This window comes from Emys orbicularis, chromosome 1 (assembly GCF_028017835.1).
Source record: "Emys orbicularis isolate rEmyOrb1 chromosome 1, rEmyOrb1.hap1, whole genome shotgun sequence".
Classification (NCBI taxonomy): Eukaryota; Metazoa; Chordata; order Testudines; family Emydidae; genus Emys; species Emys orbicularis.
The window spans coordinates 249,990,284-250,002,943 of NC_088683.1; the positions used below are offsets into that span (position 1 = coordinate 249,990,284).

Below are 12,660 nucleotides of genomic sequence, written 5' to 3' on the forward strand. Positions count from 1 at the left end.
AAAATTAAAATCAAACAGCAGACCCTACCTCTCTAAGGGGGATGAGAACATTGCAACACCCACTTTCTTTGCTGGCAAAACAGATATAGCTGTCTGAAGTATACATCCTTCCTGCTGTGTGACAGCGACTAAATGGAGTCCACAGAGAACAGTCTGCAACTTCATGTAGCTTCTCCTTCCCCGGCAGTCTGAAAAAGGCCCGAAAGAACTCACTCTGTGCTCTAGCTTCGAGATCCCTTGTAAAAAAAAAAAAAAGAAAGAGGGGGACAGAGAGAGAAATAAAAAATCTTGAAACCTAATATCTGAGCTTCCTTTCCAAAAGTAACATTAAAAAAGAAATAACAATTATTAAGAATAAGTAATGTAGAGTAAAACTGCTACACACAGCAATCTTGCCAACCAGGTCTTTGTGTGACTGTGGAAGGCTGTAAAGGTGGCAACTTCTAAGTACAAAGAATTTAGCAATTGCTCACTTTTGACAAGTAACCTAAAAACAATATTACTACCTGTTAAGAAAGGAACACACACAAATTAATTTAAGCTGTCCCTTAGTTTTCAGTGTGCCATAGGCTTTTGTACGGGAAATGTGCACTGGAGGTGCAGGGCAGGGGACAAGGGGTAAAGGATATGACAGCTGGAACTTGCCATTCAGGGAAGCAGTTTTGATTTTGGGCACCCAGAAGGCAACCAAGGGCTATCAGTACATTCTCCCCCTTCACTCCCTTTTTAGTCAAGGACAAAGAGGATTAATTTATCATGATTATGATTATTATTACTGAGTGGGTGGAGATCTTTAATTCCTCATTCAATATTTATCAGCATTATCTGCTCCACTGCCACCATTCCTGATTCTTGCCTCCACACACCCCAAAAGTGATAGAAAAGCACATTAACTTGATACTCCTGCTAAAACATTCAGCAGTGAAATTGTTAACTATGCTGACATTTAAATCATCATCATTAAACTTCAGAGCTGACAGCCACTGAGATGAATTAGAACAGTTCAAAATTCAGAGCAATTTTTTTGGGGCCATTTTGCAAACTCAGACAGGCATAATGGCATCAGATACATTCAGACTGAATTTAGAAGATTTCCTTTCTCCCCTACCCCCAAACCATGAAGGCGAGAGAGAATCTACATAAATAAACATTTAGCTTTTGCCTGGTGATGCAAAAATTTTAAATGAGGATCTACATAGCCATTTATACTTTATAAATTACATTATAAACAAGGCCCTGCTCATTACACCATGTTGTGGTAGTATCAGTGAACCACAGCCCTGATATTCTGAGGATTTCCAAGGAAACAGTCATAATCCATACTTATTTGTGGCATTACATTTTTGACAAGTCAGTCCTATTATTCTCTTTGCTGTGAATGAGTTTCTCCAACAAAACTCACCTAGGGGGAAACAAGGCTTGTCTTTGTTCCACTGAAAGAATGCGAAGCATGAGCTGACCTATGGAGTGTGGAGCTCTGCACTGCCATGCTATGGCAAGCCAAGGAAGAGCAAGCGAAAAAACCCTCTCTCCGCGTTACTTAGGCCTGGTCCACACTAACCCCCCACTTCGGACTAAGGTACGCAAATTCAGCTACGTTAATAACTTAGCTGAATTCGAAGTACCTTAGTCCGAACTTACCGCGGGTCCAGACGCGGCAGGCAGGCTCCCCCGTCGATGCCACGTACTCCTCTCGCCGAGCTGGAGTACCGGCGTCGACGGCGAGCACTTCCGGGATCGATTTATCGCGTCTAGACAAGACGCGATAAATCGATCCCAGAAGATCGACTGCCTGCCGCCGAACCAGGAAGTAAGTGTAGACGTACCCTTAGGAATAAAGGCTAAAGTCTCTTTTAATACATAACTTAATTTCCCTTTTTATTGAATGTTTAACTGTAGAAAAAATGAAGCCCGGTGAAGTGAGGCGGCAGAGCTGAGAGCAAATTGGAAAAGGGGAAAGGAAACTAGAAAGCTAATAAACAATAGAAACAACAGAATGGACTTAAGCAGTGTTTCTGACCCACTATCTTCAGTAATAATGTTATCCCAGGAAAACAGACAAAAAGGCTCTATTCTGTTAAAAATAACGAAGAGAAGTATTCTTTACAAAGCAAGACAAACGCTTTCTTGAGACTTAAATTTCCATAGCAAAAGAAAAAGAAACTCGGACAAGCGCATGCAACAATCTGCTATTTTGACTAAGCTGGGTCAGGATATGCCTCTCTGTTAGCTCAGCACAAAAATATTTTCCACTTCTGCACAACACAGATGAGCGTTAATGATAACATCCACGATCGTTCTATATAAGGTTGTTTTCTCCAGTTATTGTGCTGAGAAGGTAAGTTCCCTCCTGCTGCTATCACTTCTCATGCTTTGCGAATTGTATTAAAGTTAATTCTAGTAAAGCGACAGCTCTGCTGTGCTTACAGCTGAGAGCTGCTTACTGTTTAAAAGACGACCATTGTAAGTACTGTACTCTACAATCCACATGAGGATGCAGACTCCCTTGAAATTTGCTGTGCCTCATGGAGGTGAGAGAGGATTAGTGGTCCAAACCTGGGGTCGTTTGAGCAAAGGGCCCCAGAGATTACAGCCACCCTAAAAATCATTTTATAAAATCACCTGGTTTTAACTTATTTTCCGCACACCGGGGGCTCAAACTATTATTCTAATCCTCCTAACACTGATCTCAGCCATCCAGGATTTATCCCACCTAACGCCTGGCATCCATTGCCTCTTTGGGCAGTTGTACTGAAGGGTACAGTTTATAAATCCAGATTGGCATGTGCCAAACTGATGTGCCTAAAAGGGTGAAATGTGCATGTGCAGCAAGATTAGAGCTCTGTTGAAGCCAGAGGATTTGCAAGGAGTCTTTTCACAATAACTGGGTGTCTCAGGGTGACCTGCTTGGGGTCACTGAACCTGAGCCGCTCCTATGCGGTGTGAGTTCAAGCCCTACCGCCTAGCAGTTTTCAGAGAATGTGTCTTCTGCCCATTCCTTACTCTCTACCTGCATTCAGCAATGTTTTCCCCAAAGACCAATATTTAGGGACGAGCCCACCAAACGCCAAAACCAAAGAACTCAATTATTCTGTTATCTCTAGTTCACATGCCTCAGTGCTATTATTTCAGGTCACGTTAATCTCCATGGAGTGTTCTCATTCAGCTGCGTTCATCATATTGAGATCAATGGTCCGCTTCATGACTCTCTGAGCCTCCTGATGCAAGCAGATGGATACAGCCCCTTCCCCATAAACTCGGCCCAGATTTGGGGGAGGGACTCAGCATCTCCCTACCTCCAGCTGGTACATACCCTCTTCACCTCCCCGCGGCCCCTCCAAGCTTACCAGAAACAGGGAGGGTGCAGCTGGCGTGTGGAGGTGCTCAATGCAGTAGGAGTGTATGTGGGGGGGGGGGGCTTGGAGCAGTTGGGGGTGGGGATGGTCAGAGCCATTGGCATGATAGAAGGAATATTGGAGCAGTGGGGGGGGGAGAGTCTGAGCAGTTGGAGGGAACACAGGGGGTGTCAAAGCAGAGAAGGAGAATGTGGGTGGATGTTGGAGCAGCAGAGGGAAGAATGGAATGAAAATAAGGGAGTCAGAGCTGTGTATTGCGGCGTGCTGGGGAGGTTCATCTATCCCCCAAAATCACCCACATCCATGAATCCCCAATGACTGCCCCCTCTCTCCAGTGACTCCATGCTAGTCCCTGCAATTTCTCGACAGCTCCTCCACTTGTGGGTCCTGTGCCAACACCTTCTTCTCTGTGCGAAGGAGGGAGAACCAGCCCTGCTGTACAGGCAGAGAGATGAGTCAGGGGCAGTGACGGGATTACCATGGAGCCAGTGTATTCTGTGCCAGGATAATCGTCCCCAAGGAGCAGGGCCGGCTCCAGGGTTTTGGCTGCCCCAAGCAGCCAAAAAAAAAAAAAAAAAAGGCTGGTGCCTGGAGCCGGCCCTGCCAAGGAGCCAGAGGCACTGAAGGGGTGCAACTGGGCTCTGGTACATGATGGTGCTGAAAATTATTTGTTTTAAACTATGGAAATTAAATACCCCAAAACTTCATTAATGGTTAGTTAAGGTCCGCTGGTGGGTCTTGTGCACTTCCACAACCTGGAGAGTGACTAAACTTCTAGAAACCAGGAAATACTAAGTTAAGTAATACGGACCACCCCTGCAACACCATCTTAACTCTGCTGCTCCACTCCCAGCCCCTGGAGCTGGCAGGAGCCACTGAAAGGGGAGTGCAAAGGTTAAACTACCAAGAGAAGTGGTAGATTCTTCATCTCTTCAAATCAAGGTCGGGTGCTTTAGTCCATCACATATATTAGGCTCAATACAGGAGTAACTGGAATTCTCCGGCCTGTGTTATACATGAGGTCAAGCTTAGACCATCAAATGGTCTCTTCTCGCCTTAAAAATCTAGGACTCTACAGTAAGTAGACTGAGGAAGGACAAAGAGAATACTCCATTGTTTGTGTTGTGTTCTACAGCTTTGAGTTCCAGCATTTATCTGCATGCACTCCAGCTGCATTCCCTGAGCTAGGTGTAACTGTACTGAATGGTGGAAGGATTAGTTGGAGCAGATTGGCAAGAGTTGTCACTATGATATGAACAGAGCCGCATGTATACAGAGAGAGATCAATTATGCTTTATGTCAATGATTAATTCTGTAGGTTGTGTCAGCAGAGGTGCACAGGGGTGTCTTTTTCCCATGGGGATTGTTAGCAGTCTGACATACACACAGTGGTCTCTGGGGCTTAGAGAGGGGTAAGTGAAGGCAAGGTCTCAGAAGGAATCTTCAGGGCAAGTGGGGGAAGAAGTTGTAACACGTAGCAAGTCTGGCATGGTTTGAGTGGAGTAGCTCAGTGTAAGAGTGTAGCCCAGATGTAGGTAGTTCCTGTTTGTGACACCTGACCTAAACCCAAGTTTTGCTTTAAGCCATGGCTACACTACAGGCATTACAGCGACACAGCTACAGCACTGCAGCTGTGCTGCGGTAGCGTCACAGGCGACCCCCGTCTGCCCCTGGCCCCACCCCGACTCCACCCCTGCCCCGCCCCCATTCCAACCCCTTCCCCAAAGTCCCCGCCCCAACTCCGCCCCCTCCCTGCCCTTATTCTGACTCCTTCCCCAAATCCCCGCCCCTGCCCTGCCTCTTCCCCTCCTCCTCCCCTGAGTGCGCCACATTCCCGTTCCTCCCCCCGCCCTCCCAGAGTAGCCAAACAGCTGTTTAGCGGCGACCAGGCGGGAAACGCTGAGAGGTAGGTGGAGGAGCGGGGGCACGGCATGCTCAGGGGAGGAGGCAGAGGAGGAGGTGGGGCAGGGGGTGAGGGGAGCTTGGCTGCCGGTGAGTGCAGAGCACCTACTAATTTTTCCCTGTGGGTGCTCCAGCCCCGGAGCACCCACGGAGTCGGTGCCTATGGGTAGCGTAGACACTTCCTACAGCAACATAAGAGGTTTTTCTCGTTGCTCTAGGTAATCCACCTTTCTGAGTGGTGGTTGCTAGGTCGACAAAAGAATTCCTCCATCAACCTAGCAGCATCTACACTGGGGTTAGGTTAGTTTAACTATGGAGCTCAGGGTTATGCGAATCTAACTTTTAAGAAGAGACCAGGCTTTAGTAAAAAGAATGTGTTAGGCTGTCCTACAGTGCTCCTGTGCTCTGTTCCACAAGTGTTCTGTAGCAACTGTGAGAGTAGATTGCTAGTATGTGAAGCAGCACTTGAAGGGGGCAGAGTTAAATTTGCATTGCAGGGGTGGAAGATACCTTAACTTTGGATTTCCAGATTTTTGGAAGTTTAGCTACTTTCCACTTTAGGGACTGAAATGAGGCACCACTGGGCAACCTTTAGTATGTATAAATGAAGTTTTGGGGTATTGAAATTGCATGAGAATTTGAGAAAGTATTACATGGTGCGTGCAGTCTCTGTGTATATGGAAATTATATAGCTATGTATATGAACTCCCCCACTATAAAATCGTATTTATACGTGTTTATACACACAATATATAAATGTTCATTCATATCTGTAATATGAACAACTATTCATTGGCATTTAACAAAGACCACTTTGATGCCTGGAACATTAGGGTTCTCTCCACAAAGAAATAAGCAGCACTAGCTGAACCAATTTTAAAATCAGGCTTTAGCTAACATGGGCTACACGTCCCCTGTTTTAGCATAAACCAGAAAAGTGCATTCGAGCCAGTTTTCTAAATGTGATCTTTACTGTTTCCCCTCTTCAAAACATGTCTTCCACATTCTGCAACACAGACTTCCACCCTGCACTGTGGGTAGTGTAGGACAGGTATCAAATACCTATGCTAGTAAAATGTTAGTACAGGAGTACGCCAATACTTGCCTCTGGGCAACGCCGAGAAGCCTGAGCGTCTCACGCTGAGATGAGTGTTCATGCAATTTAGAAGTGCTGTGCCTTGTCCCCTACAAAACTGACGCCTGAGCATTTATAAAATGTTACAGACAGCATCCAAGACAGCGGAAAACCTTAAGCTGGCTATGTTTAACACTGGCTGTCAAACATTGCTTTGCTCAGTTTCATCCCTCCCTCCTAAACAGTGGCTGAACTCTGCCTGGCCACTGTGAACATGGCATAATTGTGTTCAATACCTGGCATACAGGGTGCACCCAGCATCCATTAGCACAAGATGATGAGCACACTGTCAGCAGGGGTTGAATATTGTAGCCTCTCTATACCAAAAGAACAAGGGTTTCTGAATACTCCTTGTTTTGTCTTTTTTTTGCGGGGTTGCGGGGAGAAGAGTATGTCTGTGCTTTATCATTTCCATTTTACAGCTGGAGAACTGGAGTAGAGAGAGATTATGAGATTTGCTCACAGTCCCAGAGCTGTGGCAGAGCTGAATCCAAATCTCTCCCAAATCCCAGTTTAATATTTCACAAGATCAGCCTTCCTTCCCACCAGAAATCAAACACAGGAGTGCTATAGTATAGACAGAGATATATCTTTGAATACACCTGAATTAAAAGGGACGGGGCAGCCACATACAGACAATACTCAGTTAAGAAGGAAAAATAATCTGATATATTTAAGAATTTCAGAGAGGTTACACAGGAACAAGAAAAAATACTGCTGTAACTTTGGCATCTTGCAACGGCGGATGGTGCTCACCAATACTTGTTATATTAAAATGAGAACATTTATGCTTTTTTCCTTTAAAGTTTTTTTTTCATCTGGCTGGATTTCTGTTACTGTGGAGGAGGGACAGCAACTCATAGCTAGTAAAGTTACAACACTATATAGATACACTGCGTGTTTCAGCCAAAACAGGTCTTAAAGTATCTTAACATTTTATTTTGCCACAATGTCCTGACTCATTAGCCTCACCTCTCTTTGAGTTAACAGAATATGTGTTAAAACCTATATAAATTCACAAAGTGCATGCTTGCCTTTTGGCATGACGACATGCACTGCAACACCACATGAAGGTTTTTTTTTAGGGGAAAAAGAGGATGCATTAGGTAAGGTCTATACTAAAACATTAAGTCAACCCAGCTACGTCACACTCAAGGGTGTGAAAAATCCACACCCCTGCACAACATAGTTAAGCTGACCTAACCATCAGTGCAGACAGCATTAGGTCAACGAAAGCATTGTAGCTACCCCCTCTCGGGGAGCTGGATTAACTACAGCAACAGGAGAACCCCTCCCATCACTGCAGTGAGTGTCTACACCAGTGTTACTCAGACTGGCTCTCAAGCCGCAAGTGGCTCTTTAATGCGTCTCCTGCAGCTCTTAATAGCACAAATTAAAACACTGTGTGATTTAATTATTAACCAATCTAAGTTATTAACCAATCTATGTTACTATGTTATTAACCAATTGTGGTTGATAAAATAATAATACTTGGTCAGTCATTTTGCTGTGAGAATATTATATATATAAATAAAATAAAAGCTAAATAGTTCCCCTGTCATACGGTTTAAATATGAATACATAGAACCCCAGCATATGAAACAATGAATTCTCACTACTGCAGTTCTTTTGGGTAATGTTGATTGCTAATTTGGCTCCTGAACCCCTAAGGTCTGAGTATCACTGTTCTACACTGAAGCTCTACAGTGGCAAAAATGCAGCGCTGCAACTGTGCCACTGTAGCAGTTTACATATAGACATAACCGTAGCTTCCCGTCATTAGGGAAGGATGCCAATCCTAACATCACTGGAATTGCCTGTTCGGAATGACTCATGAAGCAAGATCAGACAGCAGCACCAGGAGACCACACCTTACCCACCACTGCTCTAAAAAAAGGTGCTGAGATGGAGGTCAGCTTTCTGGGATCTGGGAAAGAGAACAAATGGCAGCACAAGAATGAAATGCAGTCAGTACTCACATCACTGTGGGCTGAGATGAAAACTTATATGAAAAGAATCACAAGTGGAACAGAAGAGCAGAATTCGGTTACCCAAAGAGAAATGCTATGCATTTCCGCTTCTCAGCAACTGTGTGCCCTCATAAATATATCCCAACAAAAGTACAGCATGTAAAGTATCTATGGCAGTTAAAAAAAGGTACCTCTAAAGTTAGTTGCTGAAACAGGAAAGGTAACCCTTTAAATGTGATACAGCAAAGATTGAGATCTATGGGCCCATGATATCAGCTGTAAGTTTGCCAGTAATAAATACAATATTATCCTGGAGACAAGTTAAAATGACTCAATTAAGGTGGTGGACCCAAGCACTGAGGCATAGCCTATGCTGATATATGGACACTGTCAAGGTTTATTATTTACAGAGAAGCATGAACAGTGTTTGGCAAATAAGCTAAGTTCCCTGTACTAGGTTATCTTCCCCTTCCTAATAAAAAAAAGGGGATTCCAAAGATTCCATTCTGAGTTTCAAAACCCCTCCAGCACTGAAACATGAGTGCAATGTCCCCACCTGCTGGGACTGCTAAACTCAAGCAACTCACCTCTTTTCTTTCTGGTACTGGCAGTTCCATATTTATGAATCAACAAGCAACTAAAACAAGTAGCATTATTTTTATATGTACCAGTGAGAAGATATGATGAAAGTTAAGAAAAATATACCCCCAAAAAGAGAAAAGGAAGAAAAAAAAGTTGTTTTGTTCCCTATTTTCCAGGGCAATCAGCAGACAACTCTGCGCTCCCCCCCCCTTTTTTTTTTTAGCCTGGGTTCCCAACTTGCACCTTGTTGGATTCTAGGATTATCTTTGTTTCCAGCACATTGAGTGACTAGTAAGACTGAACTATGATCATCTATATGTGACCTAAAAGTTATCTTTTAAAAGTCTTTTACTTAAAGGAAATAATACACATATGGCTGACAAAAACAATTCCTGGACAGTATTTCAACATTTCAGACTGTATCCTCGCTGTCAAATGTGTTTTCTATATTTTAAAACCAACAAGGGTCATATTGGCAGGATCTCAGTTTTGTTGAGTCACTGCCTGTTCATATTCAAAGAACTAAAATAACATGTAACTACAGAATAAAACATCTAAATGACAATGTTCTGTTGGTAAGTAGCTAGATGACTTCTCACTTTTAGAGAAAGGTTACTCACTATTTTTTCATTCCATGGGGTGAGAAGTACCTGATATGTATAAACTGGGAAGTATTGGTAAAAGATTGTCGTTTTATTAAAAACACATTTCAGAGTAGCAGCCGTGTTAGTCTGTATCTGCAAAAAGAACAGGAGTACTTGTGGCACCTTAGAGACTAACAAATTTATTAGAGCATAAGCTTTCGTGGGCTACATCCGAAGAAGTGGGTTGTAGCCCACGAAAGCTTATGCTCTAATAAATTTGTTAGTCTCTAAGGTGCCACAAGTACTCCTGTTCTTTTTGCAGACACAGACTAACACGGCTGCTACTCTGAAACCTGTCATTATGCAAGGCACTGCATTTAGCCGTATGGAGTGGAAATCCATCAAGTTATGCATCCGAAGAAGTGGGTTGTAGCCCACGAAAGCTTATGGTCTAATAAATTTGTTAGTCTCTAAGGTGCCACAAGTACTCCTGTTCTTTTTTTTAAAGACACATTGATATTCTGAGCCTCCCTGTCAGAAGCAATCACATGGATGAAAGCAACATTTGTGATGCAAGCTATTTCATCAACCAGTTTCCATTCAGCTCTGACACTGGCTTAACAATCAAAAGAACTTTTTTGCTTTAAATATTTTGCTTCAAATTCTATGGATTGGTAACTCATCATTACACAACAAGAAAAAGGATTTAAGACAGTAACAGCCCAGAGAAATTATTATCCTCTTCAAATCTTATTGGCACCGTATGCACCCAATTACATTTCCACTCAGGCCATTTCCTCAAGAAGTGTTTGTCCTCTAACATCCTGAATGAGATGGAAGCAGAAAATCAAAGAAAGCATTAAAACAGAATTTTCAAACCCTCACAAAAAAAGAAAATCTAATCTCTTTGGATAAGAGAGTTATCTTATGTAACAGTGTAGTTCATGGCACTGAACTGCATTTGCAATAAAGGCCTTTTGTGGTTATCAACTGCCTCTCAGCTTCACTTTGCTTTTGAGTGTGCTTAAATGGCCATTAATCCCTTTGTAATCCATGTCTATGAACATCATCATTACATTAAGAAGGAAGGAAACTGATTTACTATCTGCTTTGACACTAGGCCCCAATATTGCTCTTGTCACACATTATGGACCTGATCCAGCATAGGTGCCGACTCCGTGGGTGCTCTGGGGCTGGAGCACCCACAGGGAAAAATTGGTGGGTGCTCAGCACCCACTGGCAGCTCCCCGCCCAGCTCACCTCCGCTCCGCCTCCTCCCCGAGCACGCTGCGTGCCCGCTTTTTCCCCCTAGCTCCCAGTGCTTGAGCCGCGAAACAGCTGTTTCGCGCAGCTGGGAGGAGGGGGAACGCAGCACGTTTGGGGAAGAGGCGGGACTGGGGCTGGGATTTGGGGAAGTGGTCCAATGTGGCTGGGAGGGGGCGGAGACTTTGGGGAAGGGGTTGGAATGGGGGCACGGCGGGGAAAGGGTGGAGTCAGGGCGGTGGCACGCGAGCACCCACCGGCACCAGGGAAAGTTGGCGCCTATGTGATTCAGCAGCCCCTACACATGTAGTCCCATCGAAATTACAGAACTACCTACATGAGTAAAGGGTTGCAAGGTTGGGCCCTATATTACTTTTCAGCAAGATGACAACAGGAGACTCTGAAATACGAATTATAATTATAAGCTTCTATTTTCCATGTGTAGTTTATATAGGATATGATGATCTTCCACACAAGTTCTCATTTTTCCAGAGAAATGAAGGCATCTTTTAAAAAGAATTGCCACAACCCCCCCTGAAATGTAGTGTCCAACCCATCAACAAGTATAAAAAAAATACTAACGGGGGGGTAAAGGAGTCATTTTTATAATACACCTCTACCCCAATATAACGCGACCCTATATAACACGAATTCAGATATAACACGGTAAAGCAGCGCTCCGGGGGGACAGGGCTGCGCGCTCCAGCGGATCAAAGCAAGTTCGATATAATGCGGTTTCACCTATAACGCAGTACGATTTTTTGGCTCCCGTTATATCAGGGTAGAGGTGTATATGGCCCAGGGTGGACTCATTTAAATTAAAGTAATTTAAATAATTGATTTTAATCATGATTTAAAAATCACCAGGCAGGAAACCATGATTTAAATATCAATTTTAATCTCGTTTTGCATTTGTACTTTTTAAGTTATTTTCTTAAAGATTAATTCTCATTGGTTGGTGTAATTTGCTCCTCTTTTTTGCTAACCAGGAGGGTACACATTTATTTATAGCTTAATATACATTTATTCAGATTCTTAATTTTTACATCTTCTTCTGTTAGAAAACGGTGAATGATGTTTCTCATTTACAAGATGATTAATTTTTTTTTTACTCATGATTTGTGTAAAGCTGCATTTGGATGGAAATTGGAATTCAACTGGAATGCACAAAAATAACACTTTAAAATTGTTTTATTTAATTAGTAAAAATGATCTTAGATTACTGGATATGTAAGAAAAATAGTTTATCAAAACATGTTTTGCATTTAAAACTAATGGATTTACTAAATAAAGGAAGTAACTGCAGTTAGTGAATTGAACTGTTTTTTCTGGTCACATTGTCCTTCAAGATTTTAGAAGTAGTAAGTCTCATTCTCTCATCTTATTTTTATTCATAGACTGGAAAAAGGAAAAACAAGCTCCCCTGCTTTTTCAACTCTCAATTGGTTTCTCAACTATGAGTGGACTAGTCCTTAAACTGAACTGGTTGAATAATCTTAAATGAAGAAAATATTCTCTCTAAACCTGCAGAAGAGGCTACTGGTGTCAAAAGGTGATTTAGAACGTCAATAAACCCTGGTTCCAGGTGCTTAGCCAGTGACTTCAACCAGTTCAGTGGTTTGATTTTTTTAAAACTTTGGCAGCAAACACCTACCGCTTAACTATTATTTAAATTTAATTTAAATGATTGTAATAGATTATATAAATTTTGGTTTGAACATACATTTTAAAATTTTTAAATTATTTTTTCCCAAAAGATTAACTTATATTTGAGGGGGGGCGGGCGGAAATCAGACTTTTTATTTTAAATCAATTTGTATACATCCTGATATGGCCTATTACATTGATTCTGGCATTGCGTTACAACA

At 42.8% G+C, this 12,660-nt stretch overlaps 1 protein-coding gene across 1 annotated transcript in view; it reads right to left on the bottom strand.

Annotated features, from left to right (window-relative positions):
- TBC1D8 (TBC1 domain family member 8) overlaps positions 1-12,660 on the bottom strand; it is a 90,608-nt gene that overhangs the window by 22,775 nt on the left and 55,173 nt on the right. The window contains exon 6 of the mRNA XM_065423676.1: positions 29-236. Within this exon, the coding sequence (XP_065279748.1) occupies positions 29-236 (208 nt within the window). The remainder of the gene's footprint in view (positions 1-28; positions 237-12,660) is intronic.